This window comes from Carex rostrata, chromosome 22 (assembly GCF_964058835.1).
Source record: "Carex rostrata chromosome 22, lpCarRost1.2, whole genome shotgun sequence".
NCBI classification, from domain to species: Eukaryota; Viridiplantae; Streptophyta; class Magnoliopsida; order Poales; family Cyperaceae; genus Carex; species Carex rostrata.
Genome location: NC_135939.1, coordinates 2,618,092 through 2,637,903, shown reverse-complemented (window position 1 = coordinate 2,637,903; position 19,812 = coordinate 2,618,092). Strand labels below are relative to the sequence as shown.

General features: G+C 34.5%; 3 protein-coding genes across 3 annotated transcripts; 1 reads left to right on the top strand and 2 right to left on the bottom strand.

Moving 5' to 3' along the window:
- Positions 1 to 1,475: 1,475 nt before the first annotated feature.
- On the top strand, positions 1,476 to 4,479 carry MDH (malate dehydrogenase). The gene is made up of 2 exons (XM_078324421.1): positions 1,476 to 1,631; positions 2,916 to 4,479. The coding sequence occupies exon 2, from the start codon at positions 2,942 to 2,944 to the stop codon at positions 4,154 to 4,156; it is 1,215 nt and encodes a 404-aa protein (XP_078180547.1). The 5' UTR covers positions 1,476 to 1,631; positions 2,916 to 2,941; the 3' UTR covers positions 4,157 to 4,479.
- A 1,680-nt stretch (positions 4,480 to 6,159) lies between these two features.
- Positions 6,160 to 8,422, bottom strand: LOC144574226 (extracellular ribonuclease LE-like). Its single transcript, XM_078324132.1, has 4 exons — positions 8,095 to 8,422; positions 7,845 to 8,000; positions 7,120 to 7,318; positions 6,160 to 7,023 (listed from the first exon to the last, which is right to left on the bottom strand). Exons 1-4 carry the CDS (start codon positions 8,188 to 8,190, stop codon positions 6,800 to 6,802), a joined length of 675 nt encoding a protein of 224 aa, XP_078180258.1. The 5' UTR covers positions 8,191 to 8,422; the 3' UTR covers positions 6,160 to 6,799.
- Positions 8,423 to 13,325: 4,903 nt separating this feature from the next.
- On the bottom strand, positions 13,326 to 14,517 carry LOC144573738 (protein RKD1-like). The gene is made up of 4 exons (XM_078323487.1): positions 14,462 to 14,517; positions 14,213 to 14,355; positions 13,798 to 14,114; positions 13,326 to 13,523 (listed from the first exon to the last, which is right to left on the bottom strand). Exons 1-4 carry the CDS (start codon positions 14,515 to 14,517, stop codon positions 13,326 to 13,328), a joined length of 714 nt encoding a protein of 237 aa, XP_078179613.1.
- Between the last annotated feature and the right edge of the window lie 5,295 nt (positions 14,518 to 19,812).

Below are 19,812 nucleotides of genomic sequence, written 5' to 3'. Positions count from 1 at the left end.
TTTAGATAAAAATGGCAAATGATGCAGAAATTATTTGAAAAGTTTATAAAAACTGCACATCATAGAAATATATATCAAACGGATTATTCACAAATACATGCTTTCATTTAGAAAAAAATAAAATAAAAATAATAATAGGGGAATTTCAAGTATATCCCTCAAAAACCTCAAAATGACGTATTCCCCCCTCTAAATTTGAAAATTACGTATTTTCCCCTCTAAATTTGAAAATTACGTATTTTTCCCTCCAAACTTCAAAAACTAACATATTTATCAATTTCATTGTCTTTTATATTAAAACTCATTCTAAATTTATAAAATACCTATTTTACCCTTCATTAAAAATATAAAACGCCCCATCAAACTCAAATTTGAATTTGAAGGGTTTCTCTACCATCCGATCTGTACGCATTGCAATAAGATTATTGCGTGTTCACTTAAAGATTCATGTTAATCTAGCCTGCACGAATCTCAAAGCAATTTTGATCTGTGTGCATCGCATTAAGATATGTGCACATTGCTTCAATTTTCGTGTTTGTTAGCTTCAAGATTCGTGTTTGTTCGCTTCAAGATTCGTGTTGATCTTAGAGCGCACGGATCTCAAAGCAATTCGGATGGTAGAGTAACTTTTAGATTCAAATTGAAGTCAGATGGGTGTTTTATGCTTTTTAATAAAAGAGTAAAATAGGTATTTTATAAATTTAGAATGTGTTTTAATCAGTGTTCTAAATAGTTGAGCTGTAGCTTTTTTGGAACCTAAAAGCTATGGCGCTATGGGTGATATATAGCTAGCTATCGGCGCTATAACTAGCTACTTAGTGGAATCACTTATACCGCTATAATCGCTATTTAAACCATTGGTTTTAATAGAAAATACAACAAAATAGGTAAATATATGAGTTTTTGAAGTATAGAGGAAAAATATGTAATTTCAAAATTTAGAGCGAAAAATACGTAATTTTGAAATTTTGAATTTTTGAGGAATATACGTGAAATTCCCCCGTAATAATAATAATAATAATAATAAGATCATTCGAGAGGCGTGTTATAACGATCTATAGGTGTCCGTGTCAGTTTTAAATACTTGCGTACTTTTTTTAGTGAAAAGGACTTTGTAGTCTTTCTGTGTTTCTTTTTACCTTTTGTTTTTGGAAATTGACCTTTCTGTTGTACTAGGAGTCGGGACGGCCACCTCAAAAAAAAAAAAAGAAAAGAAAAGAAAAAAGAATGGAGTCGAGCGTCGGGACGCGATTCCAGATCTCTAAAGTAAATCAAATTTTTAGTTAAATACAGACCGTCCGATCAAACTGCGGGACAATCCGGTAAAATAATATGATGGGAAATGTAGATCCAATGGTCTCAATGTAAACTAAAAATTTGAGTTACTTCAGGTATATTGTATTCGGCGTATCGCACTATCATGAAGGGGTAAAACCGTAAAATCGTCTCAACAATTGTGTTCGAAATTGGTATATTGTATTGTTGACGCCTTCACATCATCACATGTCATATAAACACAGCCGTACTTTCGCTGGAACCCCCCATTTTATTTCGCGAGCTCTACCGCTGCCTCGCAATCTCCGCCACCTGTAGAAAGCAAAGCGGCGACAAATCGAATTCTCTGAGTTCAGGTAACCTTTCCTCTTTCTTTGCTTAAGCTTGCTTACGACAAATCTAATCTCCGCCACCTGTTGTTGCGTAACCGTTACAGTGGTTTATATATATTTTTTCTAGATTTGGTGGTAAAAATGCCCAATTTTTCAAGCTTGAAAATTTGACATTCGGAGTGTAAATTAATTATGAATCGAGGGCAATAGATCGGGCTGTTGAAGTGGAAAATAGGTGAGGGGTTTAGGATATCACCTTCACCCTTGATTCCCTTAGCTTCTCCATTTTTTATAATAAAGCTTAATCCATCGGTATGATATCTTTGATATATACAAGAATCAACCTATCCAACTTTTTCCGTATGGATGTAATTACAATTCATCTCTTTTTTACCTTGCCCATAAGGTGTTCAATCAAATGCCCCTCTGTTATCAATAGTTCCTTAATTGGTCAGTTTCATCCTTGTCTGGGAATGAAAATTTCATCATGTGAGGCTGTATTTGCATGAGGGGAGGATGAATTGCCCACTCATTTTTTGTAACCAAGCAATTCCAGTTGTGTGAACGCTTGAAAATATTAAGCAATACTCAAATTAAATCTTCTATCTCAAAATTTTTTTTTTCCCTTTTCTCAAAATTGAAACCATAGAGACTTGTGTTTACTAACAGCATTAACCAACCAAAGTACCAAACCATGTCCTGTTTTGAAGAATTTCTTGTAACACCTCAAATTTAGTTTCAAGTTTGAACCAAGCAGTCTTTTATTATTTCAAGGAAGACACATTAGGTGTTTGTTCTCGGTGCCTGGCCCCCCTTGCAAATTAAATTATTTATTGTGTTTTGCAACTCAGGCATTGTTTTCTGAACTATTTTTAAAAATAATATTGTTAGTTTCTTGCTTCTCAATAATGCATAGTTTAACAGCCCTTTGTTGCTGTTCAAAATTTAATATTTTCCGCTGGACTCCTTTAACTTGAGAAATCAATTAACTGTCATTTCTATCTCGGTTGGGCTATCTAATTTGAGAAAGCAAGGTTGTCAATGCCATTCTGCTCAGCCTAAAATTCTATTCCATCAGTTTCCAATAGAAAAAGCCCAAAAACCATTTGTTTGCTTTTTGTGCAGGGTCAAATTCGATCAATTTATTTAGAGGCAAAGCCTATAAAAATGCACAAATCAAATTGCTAGAACTGAAAGAAGGGAAGCTGAGGAATGACTAACTGAGAGCTCAAGTGCTTAACTATCTAGACAGTAGGAAATAGTGTATAACATATTATAACATATTATTTATTGCCTTTTATAATACAGGTCAAATTATCAATAACTTAACTGAGATGGCATCAGCTACAATTACCATGTCAATGGGTTCTGTCGGTGCCCAATCCCGTTTCACCACCAGATCGAAACCCTCATCTATCCCTTTTGCAACTACTTGTTCATCCTTCAACCGCTTAAATCCATCGTCTCTCACTATTGACTTCACTTCAACCTTCTTCTCCTCTCCCCTCCAAATCACCCCCGTCAAAAAACCCGTCCCAAAACTGAAATCTGCAAAACATCTTGCACCCCAAGCATCCGCCTTAAAAGTTGCTGTACTTGGTGCGGGTGGTGGTATCGGCCAGCCCCTAGGCCTCCTTTTGAAAATGTCACCTCTCATCTCGGATCTTCACCTCTACGATATTGCTAATGTGAAAGGAGTGGCGGCTGATTTGAGCCATTGCAACACCCCTGCACATGTGGCTGACTTCACCGGGCCTGCTGAGCTGGCGAATTGCCTTAAGGGTGTGGATGTGGTAGTAATCCCAGCTGGTGTCCCCAGGAAGCCTGGTATGACCCGTGATGACTTGTTTAACATCAATGCAAATATAGTCAAAACCCTAGTTGAGGCTGTTGCTGATAACTGCCCAGAGGCTTTTATTCACATTATCAGTAATCCTGTGAACTCTACCGTGCCTATTGCTGCTGAAGTGCTGAAGCAGAAGGGTGTTTATGACCGGAAAAAATTGTTCGGCGTTACGACACTGGATGTTGTTAGGGCTAACACTTTTGTTGCTCAAAAGAAACAGCTGAGGCTGATTGATGTTGATGTCCCGGTGGTTGGTGGCCATGCTGGAATTACCATTTTACCCCTTCTATCGAAAACAAAGCCATTTGTTGGTTTCACTGATCAAGAGGTAGAGACACTGACAGTTAGGATTCAGAATGCTGGTACTGAGGTCGTAGAGGCAAAGGCTGGTGCAGGATCCGCTACACTCTCCATGGCTTATGCTGCAGCGCGATTTGTTGAATCATCTCTGCGTGCATTAGATGGTGACAGTGAGGTGTATGAGTGTGCTTTTGTCCAGTCAGAATTGACCGAACTGCCCTTTTTTGCATCAAGGGTCAAGCTGGGGAAGAGTGGTGTGGAGGCGATAATTTCTGATGACCTCCAGGGACTCACTGAGTATGAGGCTAAGGCATTGGAGGCACTGAAGCCTGAGTTGAAGGCCAGTATTGAGAAAGGGATAGCATTTGTGCAAAATCAGAAACCCGCCCCTGCATCTGTCTGAGATTGATGATAGTGTTCTTCCTGTTCATGAAGTGATGCCAACTTTAGATTTTTGATAGAGAGATCAGCGTGAATAATCGTCTTTAATTGCTTGCACTTTTGTCTTTAGTAAGGACTTTTCCTTCTTCTGGCCTGTGAGGGGGTTACATTATGCTTTTGATGTGTCAATGGTGGCATGGATTGAAATAAGCCGCTTTTTGTCTTTTTATTTATTTTTTAGTTTTTGACTTTTTAAAGATGATGAGCAGCTTTTTGTGTTGCTTTGGTTTTGACTGGAATAATCAGTCAGGGACTGCTCTTCATTAATACTACATAGAATGAACTTATCTGTGGTACTTAATTTTAGTTTGTTGCTGTTTAATTGGGTTCGCTTCAAAATTCTGCTTTTGAATAAAAGCAAGCTATATCGACAATAAAATTGCTTGACATATTGTGACAACTGATTCAACTGCAATCTAATAAAAAAAAATTAGATTGAGGCTACGGTACTATGCATAGTGTAGATTGGTCCGTATTATGACTTCATATCTTTCTTTTCAGAGTCCAAATGGTCAATAGGAAGTGCTCATCGTGATTTTCATTCAAAATGTATTTAGTATCTGAATTTTAATTTTTTAGAATTTTTTTTACTATATTTTAGATAGATAGAATTCACTTATTTTGAATGTTTTATAATCTTTAGATCAAGTAATCTATCTACTTAAAAAGTAGTTTGCAAAAAAAATAAAAAATAAAAGAATCTGAAAAATAAAATTTTTTGTCTTCGCGCACATTTTTAAATTATGTTTAGCAGGTCTGATTGATTATTTTAATTTTATAAATAGAGATATAAGTCTATAGTATGACTAATGTGCGCTATGCATAGTAATTTAGCCTCACTCTCTATGATTCATATGTTTAGGTTTTGATAACCGTTGAACCTTTTGTTACGGCTGTGAACAAAAATTAATTGCCAATACTTCTATTTTAATAAATCAATTTAGCCTTAAATCTAGTGACAGAGGCAATGCATATTAAAAATAAATCAGTCTTTAGAGGCGTATGCATAACATTACTGGAAATCTCATTGCTTCTGTAAATCTCTCTTGTAATATATCTCTCTTTTAAAATCCAAACAAATCGGTACCAGAGTTAAAATTGTTGTACCAGCATGCTGCATGCCATGATTACTGCTTAACTTTGAGAAGGGTGTCATATCAACTGTTGATCGTCTAATTGCATCGTGCGCTGGCAATGCGCTTTTTTTTTTTTTTGGAATGGGTTTGACTTATTCTCAAACAGCCCATAAAAATTACAGGGAGGTGTCAACTTTGGCCCAACTGAATAGGAAACCCATGGGCTTTTTGTATGGTGCTGTTACAGTTAGCTTTTTACTTTTGATGGCAAAGCGGATGATAGTCAGAAATGGAAGTTGGCAACAGCCGGTTGAAATCTGAAGCAAACGCATAAAATGTCAGTGCAAAGAGCAAAATCAGGCGTAGCTTTATTCATGATTTTTTGGGATCAGATTCGCTCTTCTCTATTTTCCTCTGATTTTGTATAAATATTGACTTGAATACATGTCCTTAATATATGCCTATCAAAACTATTTAGCATCCAATAGATTACCATAATATACCTAAATTGGAGATGCATAACATGAGACACATCATGGAAGCTACATTTCTCGGGTACACGTAGCATTACTTGAGTGAATTTTTTGCGGATAACACCATTTTCCTTATTTCTTCCATTCTCCAATACTTCCGAAGTTCTGATATAGTTTTTTTTTTTGAAAGGTTGGTGGCTAACAGCCTGCCATCGTTTTGTATTAATAAGAAAAGTATTTGGTATTTACAATACCAGAAGACCTGGTTTCTCACATGTTCTGATATAGTGACCAGAAACGGAAATAAACCATATTACATTATTACTGTTGTAAAGTTTTTTGGTTCTTTTCTTAACGGCTATTAAGACATGTATACTATAAATTGAGATTATATACATGATGTGAAGTATGAAAAATTAATTAATAAAGATCATTCATTCAATTAAATCACTGTTTTCGAATATGCATTACAAAGATAATAAGTGTCAGTACAGGTTTAATTTAGATATATATATTCTTTTAGTAAATATTCAGTGACGTTACCTATATCCCATTTGGAAGGAAAAATCATGAAGTTGTGACCTTATAAATATAATTCCGCAGATTTTGAATAAAAGAAATTGGTGCTTGAATTGAATCTGATTGCTCTGGTACACTGACTCTTACAGGAATTTATGTTCATAAATTTATACAGATCTTATGTATGGACTACGATATAAAATTGTCGAAGAGAGCAGAGTGCAGTGTTCTATATATAACAACGAAGAAGCTGACCTGAACAGTTTTGTCTCTTAGTTGTCATTTATTCAAATTTGGAGGCAAATTATGGGAGTGACGACGACAAGACATTGAGATCCTAAATACTACACCCAATAAGGAGAACTAAGCCGGGCCCAATCAATTGTTATAACAAACTTAATTCATTACGGTAGAAAAAAGTGAATGAAATTACAACAAATAAAATCACTATCTATAGTTCTATACTAAGGACAACAATACAATTCTTTTTATTCTTATGAACCCACTACTGAGGAGTTCCAGCATTGTTCCATCAAGTTAGAAGGAAGGAAACTCAATTTGCGAACCGCATTTGCCTCGTGGGAAAATGGGGCACTCGATAAGTTGGGAGCCGGAACTATCGACGCACAAGTAGACCTGGTACAATTGGCTATTGCCAGATTTATCTCCATTGCACTCGATATATGGTGCATAACCAACACTTTCTTCGATCGCATTCTTAATGCTCATTAAGCTGTAGGACCCGCCATCCGGCTGAATTCCTATAAATTTAACAATTTTTTGTTATACATTTTAGTTCTAAACAACTTAGGGTTTAATTAAGCAATGAACTGGTTATAAGGTTCTTCGCACAATACCAGCAGACTGGAGAGACTGAAGAAGGTTGAGTTGAGTCTTGAGATCAAGAGCAGTTTTGAAATAACGGTACTCGTCAAATACCGATTCAGCGCATGTGCCATGTTTCTCCCATTCATGTGCCCAGAAGTTGGTTCCATCGTTGCTTGGGCATGCTAGTGTTGGCCATTCTGAATGGAGACTGCTCAATAGACCTCGAACCTAGAAAGAGGATAATATTTTTGGAGGAAAATGGAAGTTATTTAATTAATGTAAATAATAAATTAATTCCTTAAATCGGTAATTCGTACAAAAACTTAATAGTAATTGCTTTCAATTTGAAAAACATTATTGTGTTGGTGGTTCTTGGTGAAGAGAGAGGAATTGAACAGACAATCAATAAGAGACATATAGAAAGAAAAAAAAAAAACTTAAATTGAAAATCTAATATTATAAGTATGATTTATATTATTCGCACAATATGCCTATAAATATGATAATTTGTATAAGTTTTCACCATATATCAAGTTATTTGAAAAATAAAGATCTAGCTAGATGCAATACCAATAAACCATTAATTCATCTCACAAAAAAAGCAAGTGGTTTATCTTCAAACTTTTGAAAAGAGCAAAACTTGTGGATGCAAGTGCCCAAATTAAGGATGTATTGCAATAATAGTCTTTCTACTTTTACAAATAAAAGATTCAGACAAGATCAATGACCTTAATTTACTTTACAAAAACTTCACCTTAGATTCATCAAAAGGTTTCCTTGAATCACAATTCGATGGATATGAACCGTCATTATTATTCGGCCAGAGTCCATGAATTCCAAAATCTACCTCTGGTTTACCAGATGTTGGATAGCAACAGCTCTGCTTGGTGTCACAATATGATCCAGGCCACTAATTTTATTCAAACAAAAAATAAACTATTAATTAATATAAGAGAACTAGAATATTTTCATTTAAAAAGCTTTATAAAATAACATGTATATACCTGAAGAACAAAGTAGAAGAAGTCATAGGCTTGTGTGCTTGACACTGCTGCTAGTAGAAAGAGAATGGGTAGGCGGACTGATGCTGCGCTCCTCATTGTACAGTTCTCTTCTCTCTTCTCTCTTCTCTCTTTACTATTTTCTTGCCTTTTCTCTTTGCGTATTTGATAGAGATTGCTTCTATTTGGGGTGATTAAATGTGTGACGCTTGAGTTGCTTGCTTGAAAGACAAAGTGTAAAGTGTGTATTTATAGGCTCCATTTGAGACGTGATATACAAAAGATACAGTGGATATAGCATATTCCATGAATCCACATGTATGAACATGCTTCCTTGGCTTTATTTTGTATCAGGCGAAGAGGCGGGAATTTGAGGGGGAAAAAGCTAAGTAATAATTAAAGGAGAGATTGGTACCGTCAAGCAATTATATTGCCTCCATGCACTCTGATTTGCTGGATTGAACAAAATAAGCTGTTCATATTTGATGGGGACATTTCATGAGGTGCATGCATTTATTATTACAGCACTAAAATTCCAAAAGAGAGAAAAATTTAGGAAATCCTGTTCATTATTGGCGGATCCATAGAGGAATTGGGGTAGACAAGTAGGGGTGCAAATATATTATCTTACGGTATCCGAAAATTAGACACGGATATCGAATATCTGTGTGGATTGGATACGAATATCGGAATATGGTATTAAAATCTAATTATTCGTATTTGAATAATAGATATATACTATATAATTTAATATATATTATAAAAAATTTATGTTATTTACTATTATAAAAAGCGGATATCCATATACGTATCTATTTAATATCCGATATGTATCTGTATCCATATAATATCCAATATGTATTTGTATCTGAAAAATAAAAGTGGATATGGATATGGTTTTACCACTATCCGATCCGTTTGCAACCCAAGACAAGTGTCAACTTCTAGATTTGAATTTTTTTTTGATCCAGTACTAATTGTTGAACGTGTCTATTCCTGGTTCAAATTAGTCCGATTCTTTAACCAATTCCTTCTAAGTTTTAGTCGATTTTGCGTATTTCTAGTTCCAGTACTAATTACTAATTTTATTTTATATGTTTTATAATTATAAAGAATATTTATATGCTTAATCTCCTCATAAAATGCTAAATGTGTGACTAATTTACCGGTTAAAACTCCATTTTGTGACTTTGAAGAGTTTTTGTTAAGTCTCAGTTCCACACATATATTACCGAAATTTTTAAAAATACCATTTTAAAAAAAAAAAAACCAAAAAACTATTATTTCTGAAAAATACGAATTTTAACACGGCCGCATCCCTAAAATGCAGCCCCATTTACTGGAGACTGGATCTAGGGGATGCAGACCATTAATGAGGTCCGCATCCCCTAGATGCGGCCCTTTTTTTTTCTTTTCTTCTCCCAAACATGAGATTTGCAGAATTTTTTATTTATATTATTTTTTAAAAAGAAGATGCAGATCAATTGAATTGATAATATATTATTTTATATTTTGGTTGTTTTTACTGAAGATCCTAGAAGTTTATTCGCCGATAGCCCTAAATTAATTTTTATTTCAACTAAGTCCAATTAGATATATATTATTTCATTTTGTGGTTATATTTTACCGAAGATCCTAGAAGTTTATTAGCCGACAGCCCTAAATTAATTTTTATTACAAAGAAATCCAATTAGATATATATTATTTTATTTTGTAGTTATTTTTCACCAAAGACCCTAGTAGTTTAATCGCCGATAGCCCTAATTTAATTTTTATTACAAAAAGTCCAATTAAACTAAATTATTTTATTTTTTGTTATTTTTCACTGAAGACCCTAGAACTTTATTCGCCGATATCCCTAGAAGTGTAAGTTAGGGCTATCGGCGATTAAACTTCGATGAAAAATAATCACAAAATAAAATAAAATATATCTAATTGGACTTCTTTGTAATAAAAATTAATTTAGGGCCATCGACGATTAAACTTCTAGGATCTTTGGTGAAAAATAACCACAAAATGAAATAATATATATCTAATTGGACTTCTTTGTAATAAAAAATAATTTAGGGCTGTCGGCGAATAAACTTCTAGGGTCTTCGATGAAAAACAACCAAAACATAAAATAATATATAATCAATTCAACTGATCCGCATCTTATATTTAAAAAATAATATAATAAAAAATTTCGGTGCATCTCCTGTTTGGGAGAAGAAAAAAGAAAGAAAGAAAAAAAAAGGGGTCACAATATCTTAGGAATGCAGTTATGTCAAAATTCGAATTTTTCAGAATTAGTGATTTTTTGGTATACATTTTACATTTCAGCATCCAATCTAATTTTCTAATTCCGCCCCCGCAAAGATTCGAATATTATATGTAACGGTATATAATTCTAAAATTTGGAAAAAAAAAAAAAATAGATGTTGCCGTAGAATTAGGTTTCTGCTAAGTGCTAATCAGGCTCGCTAGCTCACAGATTACATGTGAGAATAAGGCCCAAATTTGTAACCCGTTAGGAAAAAAAAATAACGCAGAATATGGGCTTGTGAATTTTTCACCGTTTACCAAATATAAAGAGTAATTACATTAATCTAAAAAAAAAGAGCAACTAAAATTGTTAATTTAGAGTTTCAGTAGTCCATCAACAGGTGACAGTGCCTAATTATGAAACAAATGAAAAAGTCAATGCATTCTTACTCAAATGAGGCAAATAATTGAATGATAGTGACAGATGCTCAATCAAATAATGTACTAGCTAACGTACAACCAAGTTCTGTCTTTTTGTATCTCTATTATCATCAAAAATATGTGAAACATAAATCCATTCAAAACGTAAAGAACAGCTTCGTTTAATACTCGGAACAAAGTGTTTTAAATATCGTATACAGGCTTTAAAATGTCATTCAGTCATTATCAGACTGAGCTAACATATTATGCGGCTTCATATCTTGACAGGTGGTCTGGGCATGTTGAATTACCGACTCATTTTTCAAACTTTTAAAAATACATAATTAATTATTGCTCCCCACAAATTTGAATATTACGCTCAATGCACATATATTTAGCTATTCCACATATATATACACGAATTTGTATCGTGTGCATGAACTCAAAGAATGAATCCGGACTGTCCGATCTGTGTTGGCACAGATATAAAAGAAGCTCTGTGCATTCTATTTCAGACTGAATTGGTCCAAATTTTGATTGAATGGTCGAGAACCATTAACTTAAATTTTGAATTAAAGCATAGGATACGGATTTCAAATACACTTGCTTATTCAGTTCTTTTTTTTTTTTTAAGTTGAAAAAATTTAGAAAGTGTTGTGAGATAAGAATATGGAGGTATATAAAATATTCCTTAAGTTTTCTTTTAAAAAAAAAAGAGTACAACAAAAAGTAAATCCACAATTAATGCTATATAAGACGAGTGCGTATCCTCTGATATCTTATATTTTTGCGCGACCGACATGTTCAGTGTCTATTTGGAAATAACGCAAGGGCCAGTATTATTTGAGCTTTGAGATTCGTGCAGAACGTATTTAAACAGTCGAGATTTTCCAAAAAATCACGCAAAATATGAGATATCTTATATTTTGCAAATTCATATAAGACTCCCAATTTCTAAATTCTAATAACTCAGATGAAATAGATGCACAATTTGAAGTCTTCCACGGAATCTTGATGAGGCATATTCCATTCAATTGAAATAAATCCACAAATATGTCGAAATAGTGGTTATTCAATCTCAGTCACAAGCTCACAGCAAAGGGAGGCATATTGTGTTCCCACACGTGTATGGCTACTCAACCACCAAATTTCTTCTCATAAGAGATCACAAATGGTCCCCTGTTGCTAAAAATTTACCCAATTTTGCTTTCCCATCTGTCTACAGTCTCTTCACTCAAAATGTTGCCACAGTTTACATTAAAAAAAAAAAATTAAGGAATGTATCTCAATAATTTTGCTGGGGAACCACAGTGGAAATTTTGACTCGTATAGCTCGATCGCCAAATTTATTGCAAGAACAATGTGCCTCTTTAATGAAGACAGGCTCTTTTGGGTTTCTTTTATTTAGTTTGCTTTCTTGTAAATTATTTGGAAAAAACTAAACGAGATAGTTTTTATTTTTATTTTTATTTTTTTTTGAGAATAAAGGTTGGAGGACAAGCCATCCAACTATTTAATATTTACAAAAAAAATATTCCTTCTAATTTTGAACTTGTAACTTCTTACATGAGGACAATATTGACTTTACCATTAGATCAAAGACTAGTTTTCATAACAAAATAGTTTTTAATTGCATGTGTTATGGACAGTATAGACTATCCTGTACTGCTAACTGTTGTTGTATGCTTCCACAAAGTAATAGAAGCTGCCCTCGAGCATCTCGGAGTTCTTTTAATAAACAAATAAAATTATGGAAACGAATAAAACAGATAAGTAGTAATATCATGTACTGCTAACTGCATGTGCTTCGCAGAGGATTCTGTCTGTTACCGATATTATTATTTTGATAAACTTTTCTAAAATTCTCAAAACGAGTTGCTAGGTCATTTTTTTTTTTTCTTTTCATTATCAAAGAGTTTATTGTTCTATGTATACAGATATTATTGTTTTCGGACAACTGTATCAGCAGCTAATGGTTCATCATGTAAATTACTAGACTACTAGTAAACAACTTTTTAAGAAATTTCTCCAATCATCTGATGGAAATCAATCAAGCATATCTCTGTAAAAGCCCACAAATTATTACTAGTGAAAGCCCAAGATGAGGAAAGCCTGCCAACGAACTAAGGCCCAACACTTCCAATGAAGCCCTTATTACTAAAAAATTAATGGACCCGAAATTATAATTCAAAATGTAATTAACATACTTTCTACCCCAGTTTATGCCTGATTAGAACATACTTTTTGTTGTCAATTTCGTTTGAAGCCTTATTCCTAGAAGTAGGGTTAATTAATTTCTAGTGTATCTTTCAAAACTTTAATAATAAGATACAAACATCCATAATTAACTTAAATGGTAGAAAGATTATCAAATATATCTAGAAAGAACCATGCAAGAAAGGATCGATATTGCATGCAAACATATATATAACCCCTAAGATAACGAAATTCACAACAAGAAACCAAAGGAAAAAAAAGAAAAAAGAAAAAAAAGAAAAAAGGAGACAAGCATACACCTTATATGTGTCAAATCTAGTTCTACATGATCCATACATACTACCAAAACCAATCTAGCAATATGTCTCCTTTCCAGCCACCAGCTTTCTCTTCTTGTAGTTTGCCTTAAAACAGGCTTGCCTAAGCCTTTTGGTCTGTTTTTGCATTTGAACTGATGGCCTCATCTCCATCAATTTTTGTTCTTGCTCCAGAATTTCTATTGCACTTTTCACCTGCAAGTCTCCTACTGATCCTTCCTTCCATCTCAACTCCTACTTACACCAAGTCATCAAAAAAGAAAATCACAAATAATTAATTACTAGACAACCATCTCATGAAGAAGTGGCAATGGCACCAAAGTTTGCTATCAAAATAAGATGTAGAAACGAAACGTCACTAACCTTAAAAAAAAAAAAAATTGTAGAAACGATAGAAAAGGCGGTACAAAAATGAGTACGAAATGAAACACCATCTATTGAAGTAGATGAATTTTCAGAAGAACCCTGGTTCATCCAAAGTAAACTAAAAATATTACATTATGTTTACCTGAACATTTTTTATGAGTGTCTGCATGCTTTTCATCTGGCGGTGCGGCCATCGTGCGATGCCGAGTTCCCGGCATTTCTTCTTCAGTAGTGTTAACCCAACATTTAATTCCTTGGCTGCTTGAATTATCGGCATGTAGAAATACTGCGAAACTTCTTCGAGAGTCAAGACCCGCTCTTCTCTTGCCCTCTTGTTGGTCGTCACTCTCTCTCCTTTCGTATTATGTTGTAAGATTTTCATATCTTCCTCGCTAGAAAAGCTTGCTTCCATAATTATGTCATCCCAATTAAACCCATCCAACAACATGGAAAATTCTCCTAAGGATAAAATAAAGAAAATTGAGTAAATATGTTGGAAGAAAGAAATTTGGATTTAGTTAATATGAAAGAAAAGAGTTCATGCATATATAGCTTGCCTTGTAAAGGATCTTGCGTATGGTAAAAAAGGTTTGAACAGAAACTTTCTTGCATTAGAGGATCTGTATAGAAATTATTTTCCCACATCTCCAACTGATCATGAGGCCACAGGGGAAAATGCGACCCGCTAGAAAATATGGCACTGAAATTTATTTAGGAAAACCAAGTTATGTATTAAGAATAATTATATAATGAAAGCTGTATAACTTAAATCATGTTATTAAAAGTTTAAAACACTTAATACATACCTCAGTTCTGAATCTTCTTGTACTGCTTCATAGTTCATCCAAAGTGTGTTATCCATTTCAATTAGAGAGAGAGAGAGAGAGAGAGAGAGAGAGAGAGAGAGAGAGGTGCAAATCGATGATGTATAACTGTTGCGTTTATATACAGACCTCGGAACTCTGGGAGGTAATGATGATAAATAAAGGAAAATCGTGCGGCGCGCCATTTTTGCATGGGAAATAAAAGCCATGCAGAGAGGGGAATAATTGCGTGGAGGCGTGGATTGGAGTTACACGAAGCCACTCATTGGTGCGGTTAATTAATTTATTCATTTCAGGCATTGAAATAACTTCTTTTTTTTTTTTTTTTGAAGGTTGGAACTTGGAAATAACTTTCTTTTGATGTGTTATTGAAAAGAAAAGTGATTATCTGATTCTTGATTAATCTTTGGTCTCGGGAGCAAAGCACGAGGCATACTGGATTTGATTTGGCATAATGACCTTTTTGAAATATTTTGTCGCTACTACTAATGGAATATTTGTCTTTTGTAGGGATAAATAAACAAATAAAGAAAAATTTACAAAATACAATTCTTTGATGAAATTTGAAATGAAATATCATTTCCTCTAAATTTTTAACAATATGAACTGATAATTGTTCCATTAATTTAATTTTAACTTCCCCTTCCGTTCTTTTTTTCCCTTCCCCTCACTTGCATATATTTTATATTTTAAAAACTCCACTATTAAAATTGCATAATAATTATTTTTCTAATTTTTCTAATTTCATATTTAAATACAATTTAGCTTATTTATTAAGAATTTAAATAAAATTTCTATATTTTAGAATATTATTTATGATGCATTATTTTAAAAATACAATGTTAAATGCAAGGCACTTGAAAAACGTTAAGCACAACATATCTATTGAAATTTACATGTCTCAGAAAATTTAATATATTGTTTATTCCTTTCGAGTATCAAATTTAATGTCGAAATACATTGATTTTAATAAAAAAAATACTAACTTATAAAATCAGTTTTATGAAAATAGATAATTAGAAAAGTCAAATTTAAATATGCAAAAATTTAACGCTTAGAAATTAAAATGTAGGAAAATTAAGAACTTTCAATTTTTAAATTATCATATAATATTCTTTCTTCTTGAAACAACGGCTCGGAGCCCGTGTCACACCCCAAATCCACCGGGTCTGACAGCCTGCCGCGTGTATAAATCAAACGTCGCATATACACGCAAGGCAGTGGATCTTTTATATGCATTACCAATATCCTCACTCGCTGCGTCCGTAAAATAAACCTGAAAATAATCGGGAGGGTGGGGGTGAGAATAAATCCTCAGTGCGAATTTTGCCACAGTTTAGACTATTGGACTTGCAATCAAACTCTATATTCAAAGATGAAACCCAAACAATAACAATGCAAACGGATATATAGGAAAACATAAATAACAGAATGCCACTACTCGACAACAGTTAATCAACCTGAAACACAGTTCACGGAATTTACAATATGGATTTCAAAACACAACATATATTCTGGCTTAACTCGATTCCTAACTCAGTTCAATTGGGCTTGTAGCAATTTCAGATGTTCTCTCGAGCTGAACCGTTATCAAACCCACATCTGTAGGGTTACAGACGCCTACAGATGGCCAACCGCTGGACCCTTTATCAGACACCCATCTGCAATTGCTGTTTGGCTTAACCATTTCCTGAGGTCCGGTTTACAAGTCACCAATACAGGTCAACTTGACACAAATGCAAACACACGGAATCAAAGTTACCTATACAGGTCAACTTTGCTAAATCTCAAGCAAATATATATCAAAGCCACACATATAGGTCAGTCTCGCAAAATCATAACAGGTCAAACGCATAAGTCAGCAGCGTCACCCTATCCAGCCACCTAAACAGGTCGGCCTGGCAAATTCTAACAGGTCAAACGCATAAGTCAGCAGCGTCACCCTATCCAGCCACCTAAACAGGTCGGTCTGGCAAATTCTAACAGGTCAAACGCATAAGTCAGCAGCGTCACCCTATCCAGCCACCTAAACAGGTCGGTCTGGCAAATTCTAACAGGTCAAACGCATAAGTCAGCAGCGTCACCCTATCCAGCCACCTAAACAGGTCGGCCTGGCAAATTCATAAACACAGATCAACGGATAGGTCACCGTTACCTTATCCAGCCACCTAAACAGGTCGGCCTGGCGGATTCATTCACATCAAGAATAATTAATAGAACTAATCAAATAATAACCATACCAACATGCCAAGTAATCTTAACCAAACAATTCAAATCATTCTCAGTTATGCAAGAATCAATCTACAACATGAATTCCAAAATATGCAATAATTAATCATTCAACATGACAAACGAATAAACAGTTTAATTCCTGAAAATAAAGTATCAAACAAGTCCAAGAATCCCGCACCTTATTATGACGAGCGTACCGCTTAATTACGGATCGGGCGTCTCGAATTACCTCGCGATATCTGGCTCGACTGAGCCTACACCTATATTATACGATTACTTGGTTTAGTTCGGTTACATTCTCAAACTTAAATTCCGAAAGCCGTATTTTAATTCGTCAATTCTTTTATACCTTTTGGCTCATTTATAATCATTTTAATTCAATTCAATTTAATTAAAAGCCCATAATTTAGCAAGGGTTTAAGCCGCTAATTAACAATTCACAATTTACTCCAAGTCCATTATTTTAATTCTCAAAGCCGAAATCCAAGTTTATTTACACATACACATCATGTCATATTCATTTCAATATTTCAAGAATTATGAAATTACAAGCCCAATTCAATTTTAGCAATTCAATTATGCATTCATTAAAGGTCCATAGCCCTTTATCCATTATCTATATTTTTATACATGTCATTTCGGCCCAGCAAGGAAGAGGCCCAAAGTATAATTAATATACATAAATTCAAAGCCGAAATAACCATATTTCATATCAGATTTGCATAGAGGCTCCTCCCTTTTTAATTTATTTACCACAAGTCAAGCAAATTTTCATATAACACCTCTTATACTTAATTTATTCGAGGAATTCTATTTGAGCCCAATTCCATATTAACATTCATAGGCATGGCCGGCCTTATACACCAATTTCACCATATTTACAATTTGACCCCTTCATTCATACAATTCACAATAGTCATATACTTTACAATTCAGACCCTAAACATTTTGCAATAATTGCAACGAGGTCCTTGTCAGGTCAAATACTGGTAAACATGCCAAAACCAGACTAGTCACAGTACCAACTTCGGTATTTAGCACAACACCACAAGTTCAACAATGCGCAAGACAAGCATCAACAAGTCAGTAGCAAGGCACAAGCCAAGCAACACAAACACACAACATTCATAAATTCGATACAACACAATCGAGAAGTCAAATAGAAAATTAGAATATTTACTCGATACAGGAATTCATAAGGCAGCAGGGTACGTGATAAAAACGGTCGGATCTCGAGGTGGGGCCTCACTTCATGGCCGTCAAGATTGACTCAGCCAACACCCAATTAAGCGTCTCCAATCACCAATTTATCACCGAGAGAGCACCAGAACAGCACCAGTGGGACCAATTTGCAAGCGTGAGGCACAACCCGCTTTTCTAGGGTTTCGAATTCTCACGGAATTAGCGGCAACCGGTGCCGAAGAGGGAGAGATAAATTGAAAGGGGTGTTCCACGGGTTAGAGAGAGAAGAGAGGGATATTTTGATGGTGGTGGCGGGGATGGCCGTGACAGCGACGCAAGGGGAGGCGCAGCCACTGTTTTTGGCGTAGAAGAGAGGAGAGGGGGCGGGTGGTGGTGGGGCTCACGGGTAGAGAAAGAGGAGTGGGGTGGGGGCTGGTGGGCGGTTTCGCCGGCGACGGGAGGGGGCGGAGCCCGCCCTGGTTTGGCGTAGACAGGGAAGGGGCGGACAGAGGGGGGGGGGGTTCTGTTTGGTCACGTAGAGGGAGGGAGAGGAGAGAAAGAGAGAAGGGAGAGGAGAGGGATGTTATTAATGAATGCTTCAAGATTCGTGCTAGATTAGATCCAAGGGTTCAAACAATTCTGAATTTCAATATAGTCTCATTTAATTGATTTATGGTCCGTTTCTTTTATAAATTCGAATCGAATTTTCGTAAAACTTTACAATTAAATTCGTATGTATATTTCGGACCTTTATTTGTCAATTTAAAATCTAAATAATTCGTTATCAAACAATATATATATATATATATATATATATATATATATATATATATATATATATATATATATCAAATCAAATCCTAAAATTCATAATTGAATGAAATTCGTAAGTTTTATATTAATCTTATTGGTACAATAATTTTGTATATTTATTCTCCTAATTAGAACTCAATACAACTATTTATTTTATGTTTTAACCCTCTAAATTTTTAATATACATAATTTCATACTTCCTTTATATTTCAACATTTTAGTTTCGTTTTAGTTAATTAAACTTTTTATTTAAGCCAAATGATGGATTTATCAATTTAATCAAGTTTTAAAATTTCTGAATGTAACAGCCCGAGGCACAAAAATAAAAACGTCCTTCTATCTCCAACCGAAATTGCAATTCTATAATGAAAAATCTGTGAATCTAACGTTTATTACATAGGTAGATTTGACTCGAATGCTCTTTTTATTGAGATCCATCTTGGTGGGTACATATTATATATCTTTCTCGCTTGTAATTCTTGTGCGGATTTGAGATAAAAAGGAAGCTAAGAGGTAGAGAGGATTTAAAATTTATGAATTAATTTGTTTCCAATATGTGATGTTTTTTCCAGTGAGATAGAGAGGAAGAGGTAGGGAAGCGTATCCTCTGCGGAGTCGTTTTCTGCAGAGCTATGCGGAACTTTTAATCTGGTCTGTTCGTTTTAAATCGAGCGGGCAGGAAGCGTATCCTCTGAGGGCAGCGCAAATTTTGAGAATCTTTTTTTCAATTCGGGCAAGATCTGATCTGGTCCGCTCGATTCAAAAAGAACGGACTAGATTAAAAGCTTCGCAAAGGACGACTCCGTAGAGGATACGCTTCCGAAGAGGTAGAGGGGATTATTGACATCCACTTTGATGTTTTTTTTTGTTGATTTTTGTCCAATAATTTGCCATGAGGTAGAGAGGAAGATATGAGGTAGAAAAGTATAGAGGTTACTGAAGAAGAGGCATGCCAAAATAAATTTGTACTGAGTTTTTTTTTTTTTTTTTTTTTATGGAATTTGTCTGCGTTGATAGAGATTTAGTCTTTAGCAGAAGTTCTTTATTTAAGTAATAACGACCTGGCTTCATATTGAATTATAATTACCAGCACATGCAGTTTTCAG